At 35.4% G+C, this 26188-nt stretch overlaps 1 protein-coding gene across 1 annotated transcript in view; it reads left to right on the top strand.

The window, feature by feature from the left end:
• The window catches only part of CDH23 (cadherin related 23), a 190322-nt gene that overhangs the window by 82750 nt on the left and 81384 nt on the right, over window positions 1-26188 (top strand). The window contains exons 18-21 of the mRNA XM_072423981.1: window positions 9213-9362; window positions 9810-9938; window positions 11567-11695; window positions 14428-14655. Of these exons, the coding sequence (XP_072280082.1) occupies window positions 9213-9362; window positions 9810-9938; window positions 11567-11695; window positions 14428-14655 (636 nt within the window). The remainder of the gene's footprint in view (window positions 1-9212; window positions 9363-9809; window positions 9939-11566; window positions 11696-14427; window positions 14656-26188) is intronic.

Here is a 26188-nt window from a genome sequence, read left to right as displayed (position 1 = left end):
AGTTGCTGAATAGCGCAATCGCGTACGATTTCGGATCGCGAATACGAATGCGCGACCGATAATCCGATTCTGCTTGATGAATCAGGGGCACTATCTCCATAGCCATTTGCAAACATTTCCAGAAAACCTTGGTGATTTCAGTGAGGAACAAGGAGAGAGGTTCCATCAAGATATAAAAGTGATGGAAGAACGGTATCAGGGCAAATGGGATAGACACATGATGGCAGACTGCTGCTGGAGCCTTCAACGTGATTGTCCTGATCATCAGCAAAAAAGGAAATCATACAAACTGAGTTTTTCAATGATTTCTTTGTGATTAGTTCTGTATATATACTGAATATCGAGTATATTGACATTAAGTATTTCAAAAATTTAATTTTGTATACGTAGGCATATCTAGTTTAATTTTCATGTTTCATTAGTTTTTCATAGTTTTCATTTTTCATAGTTTTGCAGAGGTTATTATTGAGGTAATTATTTCAAAAAACAGAGCCAATCTAGCAAAACCAATACCATATTTGGAATCTGTGCATCAAACATAATCTAAAATTACTTTAATCTGTTTGGCAAGAAAATGTTTGTTGACAAGTGTTATTAATTCTGCAGCCAGAGTCATCCATCCTTCACACAGCTCTTCTTCTGCTGCATCTCTTTGTATTTCTCTCCATTGGCTTACATTTCACCTTAGAATCAAATTCAAGCTCCTGTGCTTTGCCTTCAAATTCCTCCACAGTTCTTGTCTCACTTATCTTTCTGACCAGGTAGAAAAAATACTCCCCTAGTCACCCTCTTTGCTCCCCCAATGACCTACTACTGACTTCCTCCCTAACTAACCTCATCACACGCACAGCTCCAAGACTTTTTTAGAACTGCCCCGACTCTCTGGAATGGTCTTCCTCGTCCTATTCGGCTTGCTCCTACTCATTTAAAAGAACAGTCAAACCTCATTTTTTTCAAATTTGCCTACCCATCTTCTTCTGTCTTTTAAAATCTTCACTACTTTCCACCACAACATATCTTCCCTCCTATTGTGTGTTACTTCCCCAACCTCCAAAATTGTAAGTTCTTCGGGGCAGGGTCTCCTCACTGTCACTGTCTGTATTTGTCTGTCATTTGCAACCCCTATTTAACCTCCTGGGCGCTTCATTTCTGTCTGAATTTATTTGTCTAAAAGTGGTACATTGTCTTTCATGAAAATTTATTTTACATTGTAGGTCTGTAATTCTTACTCATAACTCACCGAAATGTGTCCATTATTTAAGAAATATAATAATAAACTTTAAATAAAAAACACAAAAATCTGTTAAAACAAGAGTGCATAAATAAATAAAAAATACTGAAACCTGTAATATAACTGTACAGTAGAAAATGTATATATATTTATTTTGTATTGGATTCAATACAGTTATTTTGTATTGAATCCAATACAAAATAATTTAAAATTCCCGCTATCAGCTGTTGTTTTTTATCCCGAGATACACTCGGGGTTAACGCTCAGGATGTTAATGTACATTGCTGCGTAATATGTTGACGTAATATAAATCCTGTTTATTTTTATTATTATTATTAATAATAACCCCCCCCCACGATCCTGTATTGCTTTGATGCAAAGCAACTGGTCCAGTGATTGTGTACATTCTGTAACTAGTCCTTTCCTGCTGCTCATGCTTGGGCAATACGGCTCAATTAATTGGGGTTTTTTCCCCGCAATGAAAAAAAAAAAAGCTGATCTCATGCATGTGCAGTGTGAGATCAGGTGATATAAGCTGAAGAAGGAAGACAATTGAAGAATATGGCGGTGCCCAGGGCTTCCTCTACAGTGGGACAAAGGAAGAGCCAAAGATAGCGAGGACCAAATGGAACTCCAATAGGGAGGGAACGAGGGCTCTGAAGCCATTTTTCTATTTTATTTTATTTTTAATTAAAGTTCTGCTTTTAAGTGGCAGGTTACAGAAGCAAAGTGCCCATATCTTAAAGTGGGCACACAGAGCCAAACCAAGATGAACTTATAAACAAGACCAAATTATAGTCATATCCTTCAGTTTGGACAGCTTTAGTAAGTGGATAAATCTAGTGCTGGTGTATGTTTCTAGAGACAGAAAGGTATCTGGAATGGCATAATCCAGACAATCCATCTGCAAAAGATAACTGGGCAATCAGCAGAAAAAGAGAGGAATCAAGAGAGGATCAGCAACTCTTTGATTCCTGACTACATCTCAGATCACCTTTTATTGCGTTAGAAATAACCAAAATGATGCAAATAATTCTCTGATGTACCTGAAGCATTGCAAAATACTCATATTCAAAAAGTGCTTTAATCACATCCCAACACAGGTGACTCAAGGGATCATGATGGTACCATGATGCAGTATGTATTTCCAGTATCTAGTGCTGAAAAGCTCATCTTAGACAGAGGAGACTAAACAGTAATAGTAACACTCCAGCTGAGAGCAATTACAGGAAGTCCCTGCGGTACATAAGAGATAGGGACTGTAGGTTTGTTCGGAACAGGTACATTATTTTAATAAATGCACTTAGAACAGATGTTTGTCTCAACATAATATTAGGCAGCATGGTGTCAGTTACTGTATAAAATTCTCACTGTGAGTTTATCACAAAAAAAGCAAAAAAATTATAGAGTTACAAGAGGCTGCAGAAAGAGCTCAGCCGCTTAGATCACCCACAGCCTCAGCTGTGTTTATCAAAAGATTTCTTCTACAAGTCATGCAAACCGCCCCTTGCCCCCATGTAGCCTCCATCCTGCACAGGAGTGAGCAGGGAAGCCATGTTCGTATCTAGGAGTCGTCTGTATGTCAGATGTCCTTAACTCAGGGACTACCTATATACATAATCATAAACCACACATACATGATACTTATAAAAACTGATACATTTTTAAAAAACTTTATGTAACTGACATTTATTACAGCATTTATTATTTATTAATTGCAACTGATCAATAAAACTAATTATAATATTTATTTTTTAAGAACTATGGGCAAAATATATTTTTAATACTGCAACTTAAAAAAAATAAATATTGTCTGCTACTTGGTCTAATCCATATGTCTTTTACTAAACCAAGTGCGCTGAATCTAAATCTGAAGTCCGATTCTGCCTAGGACGTCAGGATCTTAAGATAATTACGTGTACAAAAAGCGTACATTCTCTCGTTCCACAGTTACTATGTGTAATCGCCATACATAACTAACTTTTGCCTCATAGTTCCATGACATTACAAAAACATAGTTTTATGTTGCAACAACATATACAATTACACATAATTTACTTAAAGTCCTTGTTCAACACACATGTACACTTCGGAAGTGTTTCAGGCACTTTCTTTTGCGATTGTGGCTCTCCGCTGTCTCCCGTTGCAGAAACCAGCAGTAGTCGCCCAACACGTTGGGGTTGCATCGTCCTTGATATCTTGTTTCCAAACATTTTGTGGGAAGAAGTTCAGATAGGAATGTAGGAAATTAATTTTAAGTGACATTTGGCAGCCAAGTTGATGGTATGCTGTTAGCATGTTCAGCATGGTTTTCAGCTCGGTGGTTGCTCAGAAAGCTTTGTACAACTAGCACAAATGAATCCCAAGCAGCAAGTTCAAGTGGTTTGAGATTGTCTCTGAATGTGGCATCACGCATCAAATTGCACATTTGGGGACCAACAAAAATGCTGTCGTCATGACTGTTCCACAAGCACAGGAAGCACATATATCTTGTAAATCCCAATTGCAGGCCAAGAAGGCGAGCCACCACCTTCAGGTCACCACAAACCACCGCTTGTGTTCTGAACAGTTAATCAGTTTCAAAATGACCTCCAAGGATTGGTATCTCTCTTTCATTCCCTCGGCATGAGCAAGAGTAACAGAAGTTTTTTTTTGTTACCTTTATGCAGCAATACAGCTTTCAAGCTTGCTTTGCTCGAGTCTATGAACCATTTCCACTACTCTGGTATTCGCACCCTAACTCCATCATCAGACCACTCACATCGGTACAAAAGTAAATGTCGTTTTCCAGCTTATAATAAAATGCAAACTGTGTGTGACGATCACGAAAGTGTGAAGTTGTCGTTCCTTTTTGTAGCAAATTCCACTCCTTTAATCAGGAGGCTAACAGTTCAGACTTCTCTTTTGACAAAGACAGGTCCTTAACTAGATCATCTAAATCTGACTGGCTTATAAAAAATATCAAATTGGGGTTCATAACATTTATTAACATCGACATCATCCTCCTGTTCCTCATCCGACATGTCCCTGTCAGTAACAACAGATGTAGGAGGGACTGGCACTGGATTCTCTGCATCATGTGGCACTGGCTTCAGATTCACAATCAGGATAGAGGATTTTTGACTTTGTCTTCTTCGAAAACCCAGCAATTTTACTCATACAGAAGCAGCAGTCTGAGTGATTGTCTTTTGGCTCACACCAAACCATAGGCACAGCAAAAGGCATTTTATTCATTTTTCCCATTAAACAATTGTGTTAGGCCAACATAACACACCTCACCGCAGATGTGAGGTGCCCAGCTTTAATCCTGATCTCCAATTTCACATTCAAAGTAATACTTGGATGCAAATCCCACCCTCTTGGTTAGGGTCTTGCGTTGATCATACTGGGATATATTTGCCACAAATGAAGCAAAACTTGTCCGGTTAATTAACACAGCTGCACATACTCATCTTTAGTTCAAAACAGACTCACAATGGCCTAGCTGTACTATCCAATAAGATGGTTTTGCACTAGAGACAAGCCCTTGGTCCGCCGTATATACCCATTTCTGACGTCAGCTCACTGACTTACCCAGACATGCCCAGCCGCTGCTGGAACATGCATACCACCAGGGGGCGTAATTCAGCTGAGGCGGCAGCAGGCATAGTGGTAGCTGCAACAGTCATACATGTTCCCATGTAAAAATACATTACCCAAATACCGACCATTTGAACAGCTATAGCACGCCTATAATTTAAATCTGTATGTGATAGGCAATGTATGCAGATTTGGAATCAGCACACTCGATATCATGTAAATCACATGTTATGCCCAGTAGCAAAATCGCTGTTGTGCAGTGTTATAGATGATATATATGGCATAGTTTGTCACTTTCATTATTAGAGTGGTTTTTGATTTTCTGGTTATATAGTTTCATTATCTATTCATCCAGTAGATATTTTATTCTTCCTGTAACAATTGATTTTGAGTGAAAATGCATAGTGAGTTCTTACCATGCACAAGGTAGTTTAGGACAAATATGAAATGACAAACTTATGGCAACATGCAAATAAAAAACTTATACATATTCTAATAACACATAATTTAATGTTATAGCAAGAGTTTTTTTCTTTGGGGTGGAGTCTTAATCTTCCTAACTGCTGCAACAGTCACATTTCTTGAACAGTATGTTCTGAGTGTTAAAAAGAAAAAAATATGAATACATTTGAGTGAACTCCAAAAAAAAAAATTAAAGTTTGCAGTCTATGCAGTGTTTTTGTGTAAGTCATATGACCAGATGAACAGAAGTGCAACTTAAGGAAGTAAAACTTTTTACATGTTCCTAATGTATTTTTTGGGTATATTCATCTATTTTCCCTGAGTCCTGCAAATCAAATCTGATGTTATTATATACACTAGCACCAGTATTCCCAGAACCTCATGAAAGCTGCCTTTTTTTTGTGCGGAGGTAGTGGATAAAGTGGTGTAAAGAAGATTGATGATGATGATGTACAAAGTGCATTAATTACAGCATTTTATCAGAATTCAGTTTACCAAAGTAAAATCTTTTAACTAAAGTTTTTTTTTTTTTTTATCCTTTTAGTCTCCCATCAGGCGCTTGTTGTGCTATGTTTACATGGGACTTTTGTATGCTCTGATTTGCTGTCTTTACCCTAAGATCTGATTAGGAAATGGAGCAAGCAGCATGGGGAGCCGAAGGGAACTATTCAGGACTATAACTATGAAAAATACTAGAATAGTTTTCTGGGGTCTTTTGGGTGATTTTTATTGAATAGCAACTCAATTAATTTAGTATATATACCTAATAGTATTGAAATCCACCAGTGGAAGCCTAAAGAAAGAGTTCTTCATGTTCTATAATGTTAATTATCTCTAATAAATTAATAAAAATCATAGATTTATGTTGCTTATGAACTGTATTTTTTTTCTCCACTGTAAAATGTGAAGAACGGTTGTGAGAACACAGCAAACAATAACCTACTCGAAACTTTATTAAAATGAAAAACAATAAGTAAATTCCCCTGACACTTACCAAGCCCATTCTGAACTTCCTATAGGATGTAGTTATAATGAATGTTACAGATCCACCTTCCTCTCCATGGATTTGGCTTTCCTAACAATTAAATGAAAATTGCCCTCCTTCTTTTCTTCTATAATGTGTTAATTTTGACAGATTTTCCTGATTAAAAAAAAAAAAACAGCAGCTGACTTTTCCACCAACCACATTTAGGAAATCCCTAAAAACTGCACCTGGAAAGATACTATATTTAGTAAAATGTCACAAACAAAAAGTCACTCTGTGAATGAATGGGCTGCCTTGTCCTTCCAGGGAACATTAATATAAGTCTAATATAAAGAGCGGAACCCTGTTTTTATTTTCATACCATGGCATATCAGGAATATTGTTTAAAAAACATTTTTTTTATAAAATAAAAAAAAAAGAAATATTATGTTACCATGTAGTAACTCAATTATTATGCCTATTTTCATATGACCATGCTCCAACATTTTACACCTTTACAATATTTAGGCCATATGTAGATATACATATAGGGGTCTATTTATACATTGGTGAATCTGACATTCCCTTTAACATTCCCCAGTGGAAAATCAGTTACTACCATTGAAATGCATTGACCTGCAAGATTCTCCTCCAGGGAATGTTTCAGGGAATACCAGATTCACTGTTTTATAAATAGACTCTAGGGAATAAGTTGCTTATTAAACATTGATTGCAGCCGATGTTGGGTACACTTGTTTTTGACCACAAATAGAAATCATCATTTGCCTATCTGTGGTCAAAAACAAGAATGGGTCAACTGCAGCAAAGTTAAGGAAAAAACTGCTTTTGCACTAAAGTGGTTATTAAGTAACCCACAACACAAATTTGTGTGATGATTTTACTTGAATGTTACTACAATGAACATTAAGCCATTACTTTTGTGTTGCCATTCACTATTAATGGTACCCCAAGACACTAACGCAACGCAGCTCAAACACACACATATTGGGTCTTATACTATTACATAGTAATGCAATTTTCGTTAACTGCAATGAACAAAAAATGGCAAAGGGCATACATAAATAATTATTGAAAATATTTAGTTTAACTTAAGTTTAATTTCGTGCACATCAAATGTTTCTTTAATAAGTACTTTTTGAAGGGACTGTCTTAAAATCTTTAAAGATACAATCGTATTTATGGATAAATCACAGAAGGGCTGTCCCCAGTCCAAATGAGATTGATTAAATTGATGATTAAAATCATGGACATATATCTTTTACTGATACACATGTTTTGGCTTTTATTGTAATTACAGCTTAGCAGAACTGTCAGACTAGATAACCAGATCTCCCCACATCTATTTTCTGGGGAACAGGTTTTTCAGTGTGGTCACTTGCACAAGTTTACATTACACAATATGTTCACTTCTGCTTTTTTTGTGTCTAGATCTATGAGTTTTAATGCAAAGTAAAGTCATTTTTTCCAACATGTGACCTTTTCACTAGATGTGTATTTGTTAACATAAAGTAAACAAATTGAATTTTCCCCAAGTTATAAAAATGTTTCATTGAGTTCAGTTAATAATTGTTCATACACAATGAACATCTAGGAGCATAAATGTCAAGGAAACTCATATAAATTGATACAGTACATTGTATTTTATACAATCTTCTAAACAGTTGTGCCTAAAATGAAATCAGGAAATGTCCTACAATATAGATAATTGCTTTTGTTTATTTTGCATTTTTTTAATATAAATTTATGTTTTATTAAAGCATACTTTGATCATCACTTCATCACTTACCTTTCTTCATGTATAACATCTTTACAATCTGCTGCATAATACACAAGCCTGAAACTGTTTCCATCATAAATTGAATATCACATTACATTTTATTGCAAAGCTTCATATTGTTTCTTATAAATTTGGCATCTCTAATTCAGTGAAAGGCACATAGATAAATGAAAACGCATTCCTTGTCTTAACAGTACATTTTTGATGGACACATAGGAACAGATAAAAAAAGAAGCTCTAATTGCAGCTCTAGACTCATCTCAAATCTCAGAAGACAGGTTAGAGTGCTGCCTTTGCTAATAACTCTCTGTACTGAGGAATGCAGTTTGCTGTATGTAATAGAGAGTCATAGAGAATTGCGGTTACTATAAAATGTTTAGGGTTGTGAACTAATGAACCTTAGCTTGGGGAAAATGGCAAGCAATTGTTTCTGTAAACTTCTCAGTGAAACTGAGGCGTGATGGTTTGCAAGGTGAATGTGTTTTACCTTACTATTTTCCATGGATGTTCACCAGATGATCTACTCCTGACCCTTAGCTCACAGGTATTTTGTAGTTCTCATGGCTTGTCCTGCATGGTATGCTAAAGCATACAAGCTACAAAAAAACCTTCAAATAAATGGAAGACATATTTAAAAAATCTAGAAAGATATCATCCTAACAGGTTGGTGTAGCACCCTATTTGGTACCAGTTCGTTAATTTCTTCTAAACACTCCTCAACATTTTTTTTGTGTCTGGTGAGAGTTGTATGCCTACTTTGAATTAACTCTCATTAGCTGTAAAGATGGAAATATGACACATCTTTGTGCACCTCTGTTGCATTTTAGGTACAAATAAACTAAGGACTACTTTCTTTTTTTGTTAATTTATTATCTCAAATAGCTGTGCAAGAATTTAAATTCCAAAAAAGTGCCTTTACCTAAAATATTTTGCACAATCATGACCTTATACTAAAAGTAATACAATACAAATGCATATACACATAATATATTAGGTATTCATTGATTTAACCCATGTCAAGCAATTTGTGCTAACTAAAACGGTGGACCATTTAATTAAAAGAAGATCAGCTTAGCTCGCTTGTATGTTTCCTAACATAAGACAAGTCTGTTATGTGCAGGTAACCTTGTCATAGGACACAGCACAGTTTTATTCACTGTGGTCATTTGTCTTTACAGGTACAGATTACAATTTTGGATGAGAATGACAACAGCCCTCAGTTTGACCCAACATCAGAATCTGTGGTCAATGTAGCAGAAGACTGTCCTACCGGCCAGAGGATAGCTCTAGTCATGGCTAGAGACCCAGATGCTGGAAATAATGGCGTGGTAAAGAAAACAAAATTATGTTTAAAGTTTGTTATTTATTTATTAATTTATTTTTGCCAGCAATGCATTATTAAAGTTAACCTGCAATGAGAGTGACAACGTAAATGCCATTGTTGATGTCCTGTCTCTTTCTGAAACATCTAACTATCATATTGGCCCTCATTCACATTTAAGAAGATCACTGAGAACAAACATTTTAATCAGGATTTCTGACTATAATTTAGAGTTTCCTAAACTGCATTGCATCTTTTGCAAGTGTGATTTGTAAACCATTAAAGCCAGTGGATCACCATTACTAAAAGGTTTGCCTATTTGCTTCCTGGTTTTTTATTTTGTGGGGAGATAATCCATGAATATATGCATCCTTTTTTCCTTTACTGTGATTTTTAGGTTAATAAAAGTCTGCTGCATTAAGTTAAAATGTCTTTTAATTTCTATTTGTCAAAGGTGGCTTTTTCCATAATAGCTGGTAACACTTTTGCCCTTTTTGAAATCCGCACCACCAATGAAACCTATGGCGAAGTTTTCCTGGTGAAATCCCTGGACAGGGAATTGCAAGAGCTGCATGTGTTAAAGGTAATGACAGTTCTTATTCGTAATACCAAGATATACAGTTTTTTTTGTACAAATAATGCAAGCAGTTTTGCTAATTCTTTAAACTAGTTTGTTTTTATACCCCTTCTTTCCACCTCTGGGATGTCATTTTGTTGGCTGCCATCCCTGTGGTAGTACATACTGGAAGCGTTATTTCTTGCTTGGTTGCAGTTGATTCTCCAGTCTCCTTATAATAACTAAGTGGACAGAAGTGGTATGCTAAAGTCATACCTGCTACATCACTGGTAGTGAAAATTAAAGATAAACTTCAGACAATTAAGTAAATAAAAAAAAGGGTGCTTTTTGATGCCATTACTCCCATATTTGGGTTTTAAAGCTGTAAATTAGACACAGTAGTGCAGTAGCTAGATTACAGAGTGCCAATGCAACTCTGATTCCTATTGGATTGAATGGTCAGGTTAAATAGTACACAACTGCAAAAACAATAAAGTGAAAATGAAAACTTGGAATATAAAGATTGGAAGCTATTACAACCGCTGTATGACTAAATGTTAGTTCCTGGAACTTCTGTTTGGCTTTAATGCTATAATATTGTGCATTTATGTATTCTAACAGCTTTTGGATGACAGTAAAGCTAGTATGATAGTCATATAAAAGAGTACAGTTTACATTTCAGTGCTGAATAATGGTCCATGTGTTTCTACACGAACTGAATATACCAGTATTCAAAGCTATTAATTCGGTTTTGCTGTCTGGCATATAAAAAAGAAACATTAAATGTCACTGCACAATTTTAGAAACATCTGTATAAAAGACAGGCTATTTCTCAGAATAAATCAATGTTTAATTCAAGTTAATGATACTTAAATTGCATTGAGTTCCATTAGCATTAAAATGGGTATTTATTTATTTGCCTGACATAGATTATATTAAATAAAGGGTTGTTTTTATGTTTGCCTGAAGTTCTACTTTAAAGCAACCTGCATGACAGAATACGTCTGGAAAGCATAGATGTACCATTTGGTGTAACATTTTGAACACCATCCTCCAAAGGCACAAAAAACAAATTTAAAATATTTAAAATAACAATTGATGCCAGTATCCTTATGAATCTTATTGATTTCAAGCATTAGAATGGCATTCAAACGCTGGGACACATTTACCCTTTAGAAAAGCACCAAGACACCTGATGCTTTGTATGCCAAACACATGCTTCCAAAACACATAAGCACACCTCTGTGCATGAACTGTACAAAGCATTTAAAAGGGTATAAAAAATCCTTACTGTCTAGATGTGCTGACATATTCCATTACCTGGTTATGTAATAGCAGATAATGTACTGTTATGACGGCTAGTCATTACCCCTAGTACTGCTCATTAATTGTTAGAAGACTGCATAAATGGGTACGTGAAACAATGTAGAATATTTATCATGATAGTTTTAAATACAGGCTTTCAATTGTATTAATATAGTTTTTTAGCAGACATTAGGCTGTTACAAATTTTTATTCAGCTTTAAAACAAAAGAAAGTATTAAACTGTGTTTGTACGTACTGAAGTAATTTGAATACATTATTGAAGATTAGTTCTGGAAACCTAGAGTTCTAGCCTATTGTCCTAGTAATAATTAACATTCTTTTTTTTTTAGATTCAGGCTTCAGATAAAGGATCTCCGTCTCGAAGAACGGATTACACCCTAACAGTGAATGTCTTAGATGTGAATGACAACCCCCCTATCATTTATCGTCCATATGGTTACAATGTTAGTGTGTATGAGGTATGTGAAAATATGTTGGTTGTGGGCTATGTTAGCACTTTAAGAAAATGTTATTAGGGCCTATTAGGCAGATAATTTACCAGAGGAGATACTGAAAAGCTATGTTCAGAGAGATGGTTGTGTAAAGCAGTGTGGTTACCACTTCTCAGCAATGTGTTCACATTGGCGTGTATCCATAGCAGTTGCAGTCACAGCCATGTATTGTAAAAACACAGCCAGATGCTGTAATCAGCTTTATGGTTGACAAAGACCTGTCAACCACCGATCGATACTGTCTCTATAAAATCTCTCAATTATTTTGGTAGTATAGCATGAATTTAGTAGTCAATCAGTGGTTGGTAGGGTGTTGAATGCCTTGCAAGACTGTTCTAACAAATTGAAAAGTTGTCTTAAACTAAGCTTTGGTGGAAAAGAGGTTTAGCACAAGAAAAACCAAAAGCATAGCAGATGTCTTTCCAGACATAAGAGGAAAAATGGTTCAAATGTCAGAATAGACAAGGCATTGATACATCTTATATATGCCTGCTTTTATCTATCATTACCTAAACTGACTCTGTATATGTTTACTGTACACACACAGTTAAAACTGTAGAATTTATTGATTCATACCATATTTTACGGAACATTTGACATTCACCTTCCATTTCTGCAGGCAGTCATATCTATCTGGGGCAAGACTTTTAAATTACAATACTTAATTACCAGCAGGAATGTTTGGTGAATGGCACATTCACTCCTTTATAAGTATGCCCTTTGAAATAATCATGTGTTAACTTAGTTGTGCATTGCTTTTTCGCTATAGAATATTTTGGTTTCACTGTTGTAACAAAATGGTAGTCACTATATTACTTAATGTTTATTTAAACCGGAAAAAAAATTAGTAATCCTGGCAGTACCAAAATTTCCATCTAAGGATGATAAGCTTCTTTTCACAGAGCAGCTGCCCTATAACTCTAGAATTCTCCTGAGTTTTACAGTAAATACTTTCCCTTCACATTATCTCCATTGCATAGAAAGGAGTTGTTTTGTAGTTCACATTATGCTTTATATTTTTGTTCTATCCAGGAAATATTTATTTATCTTGGATTTACATAAATAACCTGGCCCTAAAACCTGTTTATAAAACTGTTCTGAGCCATTCATTCCATAAATGAGGGAATGTCAAGATACCAGAACTTCTCTGTAATAAACCGAGCAGTAAAAAAGTAATCAGAATCAATCTTGTACTGTTGAGTAATTGGGATCTGATTAAAAGCAAGTTTTTTCTAAGACCAGATTTCCTCTGTTGTATCTTGTGGACACACATTTTGGTGGTAAAACACTATTTCTAAGTTAGGATAATCCCTTTTTTAAAGAACGTTTTACTGGTCCTAACCTTGCTTAAATTATCATTACAGCATGTAAATACATGTTGTCCCCGGGTTTAGGAAATCTGACATATATATTATTTATAATATTATATTATTATGTCTGACATGTATAATATTTAAAGGCAGACCTGAAATATCCAAGAAGGCAAACCTAGGAAGGAGACTAGGGCCTACTGAATGTCAAGGGGCCCTAGCTTATAAGCAACCTACATGCTTTTGCAATAAAACCAGGAAAATAGTGCAGTAGTTTAGAGTTGTGTGCCTGCTTCTAACTTAACAATGGGAAATGCACACAGTAGGCTCCATATATTCTCTATAATTTCTATGTAAATAGGGAAGCCTCTTCTGTATCGATTTCCATCCTTAATAAAGTCAGGGACTGAATGTGTCTGCAAGCAAAGCTGCTACATATGCATTCTGCTTTAATCCATCTCTGTATATGAAAGACTTGTTAAATGTTACAGCCTTTTTCAAAAACACTAGAATCATTACAGAAAATAGCATCCATTATCTGCAGTTTTACAATTTGAAAAGTGCTTTTCATCCTTCTGCAAAAATACATCTTTCAAGGAGGAAATGTGATGATTGGCCCATCATATGGTCTCTGCTCATTTTTTAATATATTATGAGCTTAGAGCAATTAATTTAATGATGCGTGGGAAGGTTAGACTGTCAGCAGATCTATTGATAATAGTTTAATGACTCGCAATAAGTCTAATTGATTTCCTCCCAATTATGTCGGGATTGTATTTAGTTTATTTCCTCATTTGCCTTTTTGGTATCATCCAAAAACAACAGGTGTTATATATTAGCTTCCTAAGAACTTACAGTAAAATGAATCTGTCACTAGAAGGCGTATAATCAATGGGCAAAGTGGGTGATAGCAGACTGCTTAGGTGGTTGGCACTTTACATTTCACCAGAGCTCCGACACCCAAGTATGTTTGGTATCCAAATCTTGATTTTGCTACAACCTAGGGTTTGCACATGCCACGGGGTAACACCCATGTGGTAGCGTGTCATTTCTAACCTCTAGCAGTATGCCAACCTTCTATCATAGATTTATTTAAAAGATACCACACATACGTGTGGTATCTTTTAAATAAGCATAAGTGACTATTCCGTCCTCATCCCTTCACAGAGTATATAACCTTTACTATGAGTGTTTTGTCAACCCACAACAAGGAATTATGACCTAAGAGCAATGCTAGCAGATTTACTGTGATTTTTCTGCATATTAGGGGTCTTTAAAGGAATAAATCACGGTGAAGTATTTTTCCCTAAAAGTAATTCATGTTTTTTGTTATTTAATTCAATACCTAAATAATTATCAGACTTCTTTGTTTTTCTTCTTTTTGTACAGAATGTTGGAGGCGGAACATCAATTATTCGAGTAAACGCAACAGACAAGGACAAAGGACTGAATAGCGTTCTTTCCTATTACATCACACAAGGCAATGAGGACTCAATTTTCCGCATGGATAGGCTCACTGGTGAAATTTCCACAAGACCATCCCCTCCTGATCGTGAAAAACAAAGCTTCTATCAACTGAGAGTTGTCGTGGAGGATGAAGGAAACCCTGCTCTCTCAGTGAGTACCGAAAGCAGTGATAGCCATACCATCTTAGCTAATTCATTGTCTTAATTTTTAACTAGGGGCCTTTTTTAAGTTGGCCAGAATATGATCCAGAAGATCACAGAATATTTAGGAACATGGAACAAAAGTTCCATTCTAATAATAGTTGCCTGAGAAGATCACCAATGTATTTAGGAGTCCTGCCTCTAGTCATGTAAATGTGTTTTAACTAGTTATGATGGAACCAATAGGTCAATAGAGGACTAGGGGTTTCCAGGCACAGGGTAAAAAAATTGGTAGTAGTAGGACATTGGTATTATACATACAGATTACAGCTTGTATGTGACCTGTAGTCATAAATTCATTAAAATGCCTACCTAATTGAATAGGTGAAAAGGGCACAAGCCACATTTCTCAGGTTGAGCCAGGTAGGTAATGTAGTGCACAACTGGGGTAATAGCTTTGAGTCCCACTGCTACTGATATGCATGCCATGCTTTGTAAGATGGGTCATGTCGGGTGTATCCCATGGGGATGGTAGTTAACGCATGGGTAACTCTGGAAAAATGGTGTACAACTTGTAGAATGCTGGTATGTGTTTACTGACTGAGAATCACTTCTGATTTGCATGTAGTGGTTCTTCCAGAGACCAAGGGATCGTTGGCTGCTAAGAGTACAGAGAATTTAAATGGAACAGGAATGGTCTCTAGCAGTACCCTTGAGAATTAGGGAAGCCAGTACTGGGTCTATCATAAATATGTCTGCCACTACCACCACTGAGTAGTCAGTTGCAACCATGAAGAGAAGATTTTAGGAGATATGGTTGTGACTGATAATCCTGGGATAAGATCGGGAAATGTAAAGTAATGTAAGTCAAATAACATCTTATGTACAAAAATTTTTGTTCACTAAGCAACTAATGTGCTAAAGGGTCAGTGTTGGTTGTTAGTTACAACCAACCTACCTACCTGTTAAAGTTGGCTTTAGAAGCTCAGTGAGAAATTGGTGAAATACACCTACTGGTCTGAGGCCCAGATAGAATGAAATTTCAATATTCCAAATGTTTTAATCAATACATAAATGACAAGTGTTATGGCTTCTATAGCTTCAAAATTGTATGGTTTATTCCCCAGGTCAACTATACAGATTGCACCAAGAAAAGACTCGTTTTAATTGCTGAATCTTAAGTAGATTTTTGCCAAAGAACTTTGGTTAAGACATTGGTGCTAATTTACTAAAGGATTTTAGGTTAATTTGGCAGTCAATTATCACTCTGCAAGGGATAATTTGCTTAGTGAATGCAGTGACAATTCACTTTGCAAAGAATACACAAATACATGCAAGGACATTTAACAAAACAAGATTTATACTTGCACATGATTGTCCTTTACTGTAAGCAAATACAAAATTTTAATTCCCTTGCAGAATGTGAATAACCTATATTGTTTTATTAAACTCACCCATTGCTTTTAAAAGCTGCATCTACCTTCAATTAGCATAAAAATTATCTTTAATATTTTTTTTTTAATTTAGCCTTTTATTTGTCATGTGGATTCCTTTAGATATAGTTCATATTTTTATTGCTCTGTTTCTTTTTATTAGGTAATTTAGTGAACTGTTCTGCTGCACATTTTATTGTTTTACATTGAGACATGTAAATGCATACATTTCTGTTCTGTTGTAGTGGTGTAATTTGTATACAACCTTTGCAAAGCACCTCATATATATATACCACATGATGTTGCAGGTGTCCTGCTTTGGTTATTTGTCCACAGAAAACTGATTGGCAACCACAATCAGAGTTTCTAGAATAGGTTTCTACGTCTGCTTTGTATTTTTAAAACACCAGAATGTGGATGACTTCAGTTTCAGGACATACTTTCAAAATAGTGTGCACCTGGTGTAATATATATCAATTGTTGTCATCACAGGAATAACAGGGGTAGTGTTTAGAGGTGTTCAGCTTCTCACAGTGTGCATTGGAACCGCATAACCAAAGAGAACTGCATCCAGAATCAACTACCCCTTTACCCGCCAGCTTTATTATCCCAGTCCAGTCACTTTCAATAGTTGGATTTACTTTCTTTTAATCCTTGAGTCTAGCTATACATGTGGGCCTTACCCAGGGCAGTCTACATGCAAGTGCTGCCTTTCTAGAAGTATCTGACATCTACACTTCTAAGCATTTTGCATTCTCATAACCCATAGCTATAACCAAGGCAGAGGTCTCTAGAAAATGATGCCAAAGTGCTGTAATGTTTTTAGGAAGCTGCTCAACATCCTGCAGCTGTGATCTCCCAGCATTGCTTAGAGAAGCACTCAGTATAAAGTATAAATATCAATCTAAAATAGGGTAGTCCCCAGAAAGGTTTCATTAAAAGCTTTAATTTCATGTTTGTGAGGTAGGAAAAAGAGGTTTAGAAACAGCAAAATATAAATAGATTAAACTTCAACTTAAACCATTTCCCTGCCAATGCCATGCCCCATGTGTTATGGTATTCAAAAAGTTAAAGCAAACTTAACTTTCAGCTGATGTGGAAATGATAAGCTGGTATTAATGTTGTCTCTTGGTTTGGAGTTTTTCTGTAGGGTTGATATGAGCCCTTGTAAAGCCACTCAATCAGCCATACATGCAGTGGTAACTACAGGAACCTCTCCATCCCCACAACCTCTCATCTCCTTCAGGGGTTTCTAGACCCCACAGAAGGTATAGTTATAAAGCAGTAAATCCAACATTAACTTGTGGAGAATCTTCCAGGTCTATGTGTTAAAATGGCAGTATTTGAATCCTCACCAGGGGATGTTACATCGAATGTTAGATTGACTGCTTTAGAAATAAACCCCAAAGACAATATATAAACCTTTATAAATAGACCATTTTATATGCAGTAAAATGAATGTATTAGTTATATAAAGTAAATTGTTTAATTAGTGTATTTTTATTGCAACTACCAACATCTTATTATCTCCTATTGTACGAGCTGTCTGTGAAGGTTCTCCTAATCCAGCTCATTGAATATCTAGAAGTAGTTAGTTACATACAACTGGACTTTTTCTTGTACTTTAAAGACATTTCTACAGGGTATTTACTTTCAGAATATATATCAGTTATGTAATGATTTAAGGATTTTTAAGTAATCCTGCAAAGAAAGGGTTGAAGTACATCCAAACCCAGTCACTAAAAACTCCTATCTGACCTCTTTCTTTCAAACGTTATTTTCAGTTATTTTAAAATATTTAGATTTAATAGTAAATACCAATAGACCCTGCAATGAAGGTGAAATAAGCACTGATCACAGTTAACCAAGTGGGCAGGTTCTCTGACTACTTGCTATACCAATCACTATGCATTCTGTTTGAAGTAAATATTGTTTAAGGTCCATGGTCTCCACCTTGCAGATGTTTGAGGTTATGGTGATATTAGTGGGTGTTCCCTTCTATATATGTGGTCTTAGTAAATACTATGACATCTGTTTATTATGAATCATCCTGGTCTTTCTTGCCTGGCAGTCAAATATTGTTTGTGTTTTTCAGTGTAAAAACCACATGGGAAACATTCATGTATCACTAACACACAATAGGTGTTCCCTTGCAGTTTGTGTGGCAGCTCAATCAAAAAATGTATTACCTTGTTATGTTCTAGTTTACTAATAGGAGTATGCATACCCAAGGTGACTCTTTAAATGTGGATCTATATTGTGGAAAGATTTATTCATCTGTTTAGGAGATAGATGTTCAGTGATGGGGGACAGTTTCATACGGAAGATATTAGATTTAATAACGCTTAATATCAATTAAACAATCCCTGTATTGTCCTTTGTAACAGTTTTTTTTCATTATTTTAGTACAGGGGAATCATCCACCTATGGTAGCCAAAACAAGTGTTTGTCATACCTTGTAACATTTTGCTTTCGGGGAGATATATTAGATCAGTGGTCGCCAACCTTTTCTGACCCACGGACCACTAAATCTACAGGCTTTGTATCACGCAAGTGTGGGGAGCCATGTGTTACTCAAAAGGGAAGAAACTTCCCCCATAGTGACGTCATGGTGCCAGAACCCACCGCCCACTCTCCCATCGCGGATCTGAGCGTCTCCGGACACAACCGCCCACCGCCCTGAGAACTGGAGACATGGTCCGCAGCTGTGGCCAGTTCGCCCCGGCCAGCGTCGCAGACCACCAGTTGGCGACCGCTGCATTAGATTGATAGACTGAATTAATTTTACATCCAAGAAGAGTAAGTATTCAAGATCCATGCAGGAAAGCTAATCCTTAAAACTCCTTTAATCACGAATAGAAACCTTTGTAAGAAAATTGAAATATCCCAGAACATATCACTGCGCAGGCCTGGATATGGCATTGTATCATTATATAGACATTTGGACCTCATCCTGTCTAGGAATCTTAAGATCAATACACATTACTCCCTCTAGTATGAATATATGCTTTCAACTGGAATATACCTTGTTTTGGACCTGAAGAATTCTTATTTTGTAGTAAACAAAAAAATACTCTGGTATTCAAGACTTACTGGCCGAAAGTTTTTTTTTTTTTTTTTTATAACTATTGTTTTTACATTTAACTTCATTGCAGCTATCTCTTTCCTTTCAAAACATGGCACACCCTTGGACATTATTTTTCTTGTTGTAGTTAGGATAAAGGGTTGAAAGGCCTTGGATGAGGAATGTGAGTTCTGGCTATCTGGGACAGAAATGACCCTCCTTGTAAAGTTTTGTGTTGCAGAACTTGGCAGTCTTATTTCTATGTACAAATCTGCTTTTGTCAATGTACAGGATATCCCTGGGCTAATTTCAGTCAGTTTATTCTCTTACCTTGCCAAGTTAAGCAATTTAACTTTTACTGTGAAGTGGTTACACCATATTCCAGTAAACAAATTGGTATTTAATTTGACCTTACACATTGCCACATTGACTGGTAAATTCCTAAAGTTTTCACCTGTTAAATCCTTATACTTGCAAGCATATTATAACAAGATACAAAACACCTTTTATAGATTTAAATAGTGACATCTTTACTCTTTACGTTTCTTACATTTTTTTTTTAAATCAACTGAATTTAGGCAGGATTGAAGTTAAACTATTTAAAAGTTGAGTGACCAGGGCCTATAATTCATAAACTTCCCTAGAACTTAAGCAATTTGCACTGGCCCCTAAACATTTTAGAACTCCCAGTAAGACAATGGCATACATATGAACTTGTGATTACAAAACTGCATCTTCCATGTAATTATTTTGATATCCATTTGAATATTGACTATTAATAAGCATTTGCACAGAAATGGCAAAGGCTGTCAATTTCTATAGTGGATTGTTCTGCCTGATGTTTTGCCGGTGTAAATACACAAATATAGCAGGGGAAATATATATTGAACATTGAATATGTCAATGTAAATATATTTCCAAAGGGTCTATTGACATAAAATTTACACCAGATGTTGGTAACAACCTACGTAATCCACACAAAGCAATCAAAACAAATACATCAATAATTTTAGTTGTGTAATAAAGTGTTATAGCACAGGAAATAAGTATGAAATACACTTACTGAAATGCTTGTAATACTTGGCAGAAAACCCTTTGTTAGTAATGACAGCTTTAAGAAGCCTCCTGTATGAAGAAACTATTTGCATGCATTGCTCAGATGTGATTTTGGCCCATTCTTCCACACAAAGGGCCTGATTTATTAATGAAAGATACACTTTCATCAGTGAAGCTGGGTGACCCAGCAAACCTGGAATGGATTTAGTCCACAATTGAAAATATTTACTGACAAATAGCAAATTACTTCTAGGAAATCCATTTCAGGTTTGCAGGATCACCCAGCTTCACTGATAAAGTGTACCCTTTCCAGCCCTGGAGAGCTCTAATTATTTAGTCCCAAGCTGTCTTCAAATCTTGAAGGTTAAACACGCTTCAATATGCTTTTTCATAGAGGCCATGCATTACTTATAATTTTCTTTGAAACAATTGTACTTGCTAATTTCAGGTATTTATGAAGCTCCGTACGAGTGATCCTTAGCTCTTTACCAACCCTTTTGATTATTATTTTGACTCCTCCATCTGAAATCTTGCAAGGGGCACCTGGTTATGGCCAGTTTAGGGTAAAATGATGTACTTTCCACTTCTGGATTATGGCCTCAACGCTCAGAAGCTTAGAAATGCGTCTGTAAACCAATGCCATCGATATCAACATTGATTTACAACAATATGGTTTTAAAGGTATTGAGAGAGCTTGTTGCTTTTTACCCATCATGAGATGCTTCTTGTGTGATACCTCAGCAATGAGAATTATTTTTATAGGCCATCAATTAGGACCAAACCAGCAAATAATAATTTGCATTGATAGTGGGTAGGATTGTTCTATAAACACTGACAGATTTCAACAGGTTTCTTGGCTTTCCATACCTTTTTCATCTGTTTTCCAATACACATAACCTAATGTATGGATGTATATGTTTTGATTTCTTTGTATGTGTGGATTACTTTGGTTAATACCAACATCTGGTGTAAATGTCATGTCAATAGCTCTATTAGAAATATATTTACTAAAACATTGATGATCTCAATACTTATCCCCCCCCCTGTATACATATTTAGGGAATCTGGACAGAACTGGGATGTTTACACTCATAACATATTAGCCAAGTCTACACACATTTCCTCTTTTCTATCTAAAACATACTTCCTGTAGCGTAGTAAAGGATTGATTGAATGTTGCTAATTGTTCTGTGTACGTGTGTATATAAAAATGAGAAAACATGTCTTCATAAAGAAAAATTAATATTTTTTTTACAAATGGTATTAAAATATAAAAAGTAGTTATGCTCTTAATCTTCCTTATTATTTGTACGCTTACAAAAATAATCTACATTTTTACATGTAGATTTCATTGAAAAGAACACATTTTAAAATACAGGATGTCATAATATGCTTCAGGTCATAAATTACTGACTTTGTTTCATAAACCTATTAAATTTTTTATTTTATTCATAATGGAATTGAAAAAAGGGACTCATGAATGTGGTAGGTTTTAAGAGCATGCTATAAAAGTCAAAATTAATCAATGTAAAGGTTTAGACTCTTTAGTCATGCTTATTTTTTAAAGTGTCAGCCACAAAAGGAACCAAACTTGTAAAGTTTATTACTGCATAATTTGTAGGACTTTGTGTACTATTAAAAGTGATCACATCCAAGGTGACTTTTATCTATCTTGGTGTCTGTATTTTAGAGTAAAGGGCAGTTCATAATTTTAACAGTTTTGGAAAAAAGGTGCAATTTTAAATGTAAAAATATTTGTCCATCAGTAAAGTGATTTACCTTTTTTCAGACTTTTAAAGCTGAAATGCAAAAATAGCAGAAATGGTCCAGCCACCTGAAATGCAAATCATGACTGCCCAGAAGCAAAAGGGTTAAGAAACCAATTCTTATTTGCAGTGCATGAACTGCATGCCCCCATGCAATAAAAAGAAAAATCACACAGACCTTTGGAGGACCCTTACTGTTCACTTAACCCAAAATAATGTTTTCTGTTTTTTTCCATTAATTACCAGCTCTAATGAGCAAAGTATAATTAATATAAAAGAGCTTTTTCTTTACTAGATAGGCTTGTTAGCCTTTCCTCCAATATTAATGACTAGCCTCTTTTCTATCAGTTACAACCAATTTGAAGCACTAGATCACTAATAAACATTCATCACCCAAAACATTAAAATCACCTACGTTTTGTAAGCCCCTTTGTCCTGCCAATACACCTCTAATTGGTAAATGTATATATAGACTGCTCAGGACCTCCAAAGTGGCTAGAAGAAAGATCTAAGAGTATCACTGCCAATGCCAGCTTGTCTTCTTCCAATAATACATACTGTTGTCATTTCTTTCTTAGATTAAAAACACAAATGCACCTGGCCATTTGCGATCTGCTCTATGTTCTGATATATTTCTCTAATTCCCAAATTAATTTCCTTTTTATAACTTCCAATTCATAGTTCTGATTCCACAAAGAAGGAAAACAAAGCCAGGGTCACTGTAATATAAGCTATAGTCTTTTGAGCTATATAGCCCTTTCCCTGTCTGTATCAGTATGTTTACTGTTCAAGTGACCATTTTCCTTTTTTTTGAGCACTTATGGTAGGTACTAACCGTGGCATTTTAAGAAAAGCCCACAAGATCTGTCATTCTGAAAATGCTCTGACCCAGTCACCTATCCATCACGATTTAGCCCTTTTTGCTCAGATCCTTGTTTTTGGCTGATCAATTGAGCTTGATATGTACAGGACCTATCCTGTCATTAAAGGGAGACTGAATACATTTCTCTAGGTATAGAAGAATAATCACTAATCAAGTCACTGTTATCTTATTTTATTAAGCCATTGGGGTTTACTAACTAAGCAATTACAAAGATTTAAACCCAACCAATAAAAAAACTTAATTATTTCTAACATGTTATTGTAATTTTGTGTGTTGTAACATTGTGAAAGAATTTTCACGTACTTCCTGTTTTAGGTTATCAACTGTACCCAAATTGTCCTCCTGTATTATCCCATCACCCTTTATGGATTAACAAGTAGCTGTTCAGGACAATAAAATGCAGTCATAGTCAATTGTTAAGAAGCAGCCTATAGGGGGTAATGGGTTATCAGCAGTACTGAACTTGAAAAAAAATATTAAAAAAAAACATCTCATCCAGTGTTAAAAATATTTTCACTTTCCAAAGTGAACAGCCTCCGGTAAATAAACCATAGCATAACATTCTGTACTTCCTCAAGAATAATATTGTAACTGACAGGAAGGGACAAATGAAAGAATCACTTCTTCTTCGCCTGCTTCATAGAATATGCAAGAGAGGAAGCTCCTTGTGTTGAAATCCAGCGAGACTGACTACAAAGCCTAAATGAGAGTGCATGCTTTCAGACAAAAATTACTTTACATCTACCATCTACCAGGCACTGTCATAAAGAAAGTGTAAAATATATTTAAGTAAAAGGAGTCAATTATATTCAAACAAAGAAAGAGTAGATGAAGCTTGGGTTTTTTGGCAATGAACACTTATATTGTAATAAATTGTGACAGGTATAACAATTATTAAAATATACAGAGATTACAAGTGGTCTTTTCCCATTGTATAGTCATGGAGTTAATAGACCAATTGACTGTACATACAAATTAGATCCCTGGCTCAAAAAAAATATATAATTTGAAGCTATAAGTCTTTGTCCCGACACGTTTAGCCTATCAGGATCCTTAGGGGATCTGCAGAGGTGGTTATTTACATGTTTTATTTGAGTTGACCAGGGTTGGATGCAGAGTTTGGCAGAAAGGAGGTGCTGGTGTTCAATGAGCAAAGATGCTTGAACACCAGCACCTCTGTTCTGCCAAACTCTGCACAGAAGTTCTGACATCTTCCCATTTTTTGAAACCTTACATTGAACTCATATTATTACTTACCTGTGTGATATCCCTGGTGTATATCCTGGTCAACTCAACTAAAACATGTAAATAACGATCTCTGCAGATCCCCTGAGGAAGCCGATAGGAGAAATGCGTCAAGACAAGAGACGTATGGCTTCGACCAATATTTTTTATTGAGCCAGGGATCTAATTTGTATAGTCAAATTGGTCATTTTACCCCATGATTATACAATGGGAAAAGACCACTTGCAACCTCTGTATATTTAATGATTGTTATATCTGTGACAATTTATTACAATAAAAGTATTCATTGCTCAAAAAAAAAACAGCTTCATCTCTTTCTTTGATTTTATATCTGGAAGGATTACTTAACTTTATACATACTAGGAGTTACTGGCAGTGCTCCAATAAAAAGCTACCTTTTTTTACCACAGTTTTAACATTGCTTACTGGAATAATTATTGCTTAAAATAAGGCTAGTGTTTTGGCCAACTAAATTGAATTTAAAGTATTTGGTGCTGGTAAAACCCTGAAAAGCAGGGAGAGAGAAATGACAAAGGTTAAGGTGGACAAAAGCTATAATATGCAGCTGGGAGAAAGCAGAGAAATAGCTACTAGTATTCTGAATTAAGGGACCCCAATAAATGACTAACAGTGCAGCATCTAAATAGGGAAAAAGGAAACGTCCATATCAAACCCTGCCAGCAAACATGCAACCCCTAGCACACAGATGGCACAATTGGGTGTATTTTGGTATAATGGGAAGTATTTGATACTTACATTACCAAAAAAGGCATGTAATATAGAAAAAATAATAAACTCATTGTGAGTGTCAAGCTCAAGGTTTGTTTTTGGCACAATTTCTTTTTCTAATAAATATGCTACCTTCTTTATTACAATATAGTGGGTTGCAAAGTAATCAAGGCACCAGTTTTAGGATGACAGTTTCTTTTTTCCTAAAATTGGCAGATTTTATTAATTGTCTTGACTAAATATTTAGTTAAAAAATAATTTCATAGGCTTTATACAGCTAAAAGGGCAAGACAGTGTTTTCCAATCAAGAATATCTCTGTTTTGTATAAACAATATGGGAAATGCTTTATCAAATCTAGACACAGTGATATCTACCCTGTGGTCTGGTTTACTTTTTTTGGCACAATTCTGGCTGAGGACATGAACAAACTCGATTATGGCTCTCTAAAGTTATTAAAAATGCAAGTTTAAAAAAAACAACCAGGTCTACAGGATGTATATGTCATATTCTGAGCATAACCAAGTAAAAGCTATAGTCAAGACTATATGCACCTGAACTTAAAATTATTTAAAAGTACTCCTAATGTACGTAGTTGACGTTTTAATGTATTTGAACAGGTAAACTAAAGGCCTTTATTCAAACAGTGCCAACATCTAAAGGTTATATAGTGGAGCATATAAAACAGAGATTTTACAGTGTATTGATTTATATTAATCTAAATGAATGAAAATTACACTTACTACAATCCTTTCAAATCCAAGAAATTAGAAGTGTTCCAGGTTAGGTGCCAGTGATTAGTATCTCCCTGGGAAGTATGCAACTATGGTCTGGGATTTGCATTGCTGTGGACCTTTGCAGTGAAATAATGAAAAAGCAAAATAGTTCTTGAAGGCCCTCAAAAAGATGTAAATGAATATGGGTCTAGGATGAAAAATAAAATTATGCTAAACTATTTAAAATCCATTGGTGCAGTGTAAGGAAAGTAGATTTTAAATCTAGTTTGTTTAAATGCTAGTTTGTTTAGGACTGCCTGGCTCCATGACCACCCACACACACCCTCAAAAAAGCACATACACAATTAGAAATTTATTTAAATATCATGGGACATGTAAAAAAAAAAAAAACTTTCGCTGTCTTTGTCAAGAACAATATTAGATCCCAACTACAGTTTGCCGTTTAACTTACAGGCCTTCTGAAACAACTTACTTTGGACTGACAAATCCAAAATAAAGTTGGACAGCCACAGTAACAGAAATGAATAGTGGTGTATAAATGTCATGGTATGGGGTTGCTGTGCTGCTTTTAGATTTTAGTCATTAGGTCAATTATGAATTCTGCTACATGATAAAAATGTGGGGCCTTTTTT

The sequence above is a fragment of the Pyxicephalus adspersus genome, chromosome 10 (assembly GCF_032062135.1).
Source record: "Pyxicephalus adspersus chromosome 10, UCB_Pads_2.0, whole genome shotgun sequence".
In the NCBI taxonomy this organism is placed as follows: Eukaryota; Metazoa; Chordata; class Amphibia; order Anura; family Pyxicephalidae; genus Pyxicephalus; species Pyxicephalus adspersus.
The sequence above is the reverse complement of the archived record's forward strand: the minus strand, read 5'-3'. Positions and strand labels throughout refer to the sequence as shown.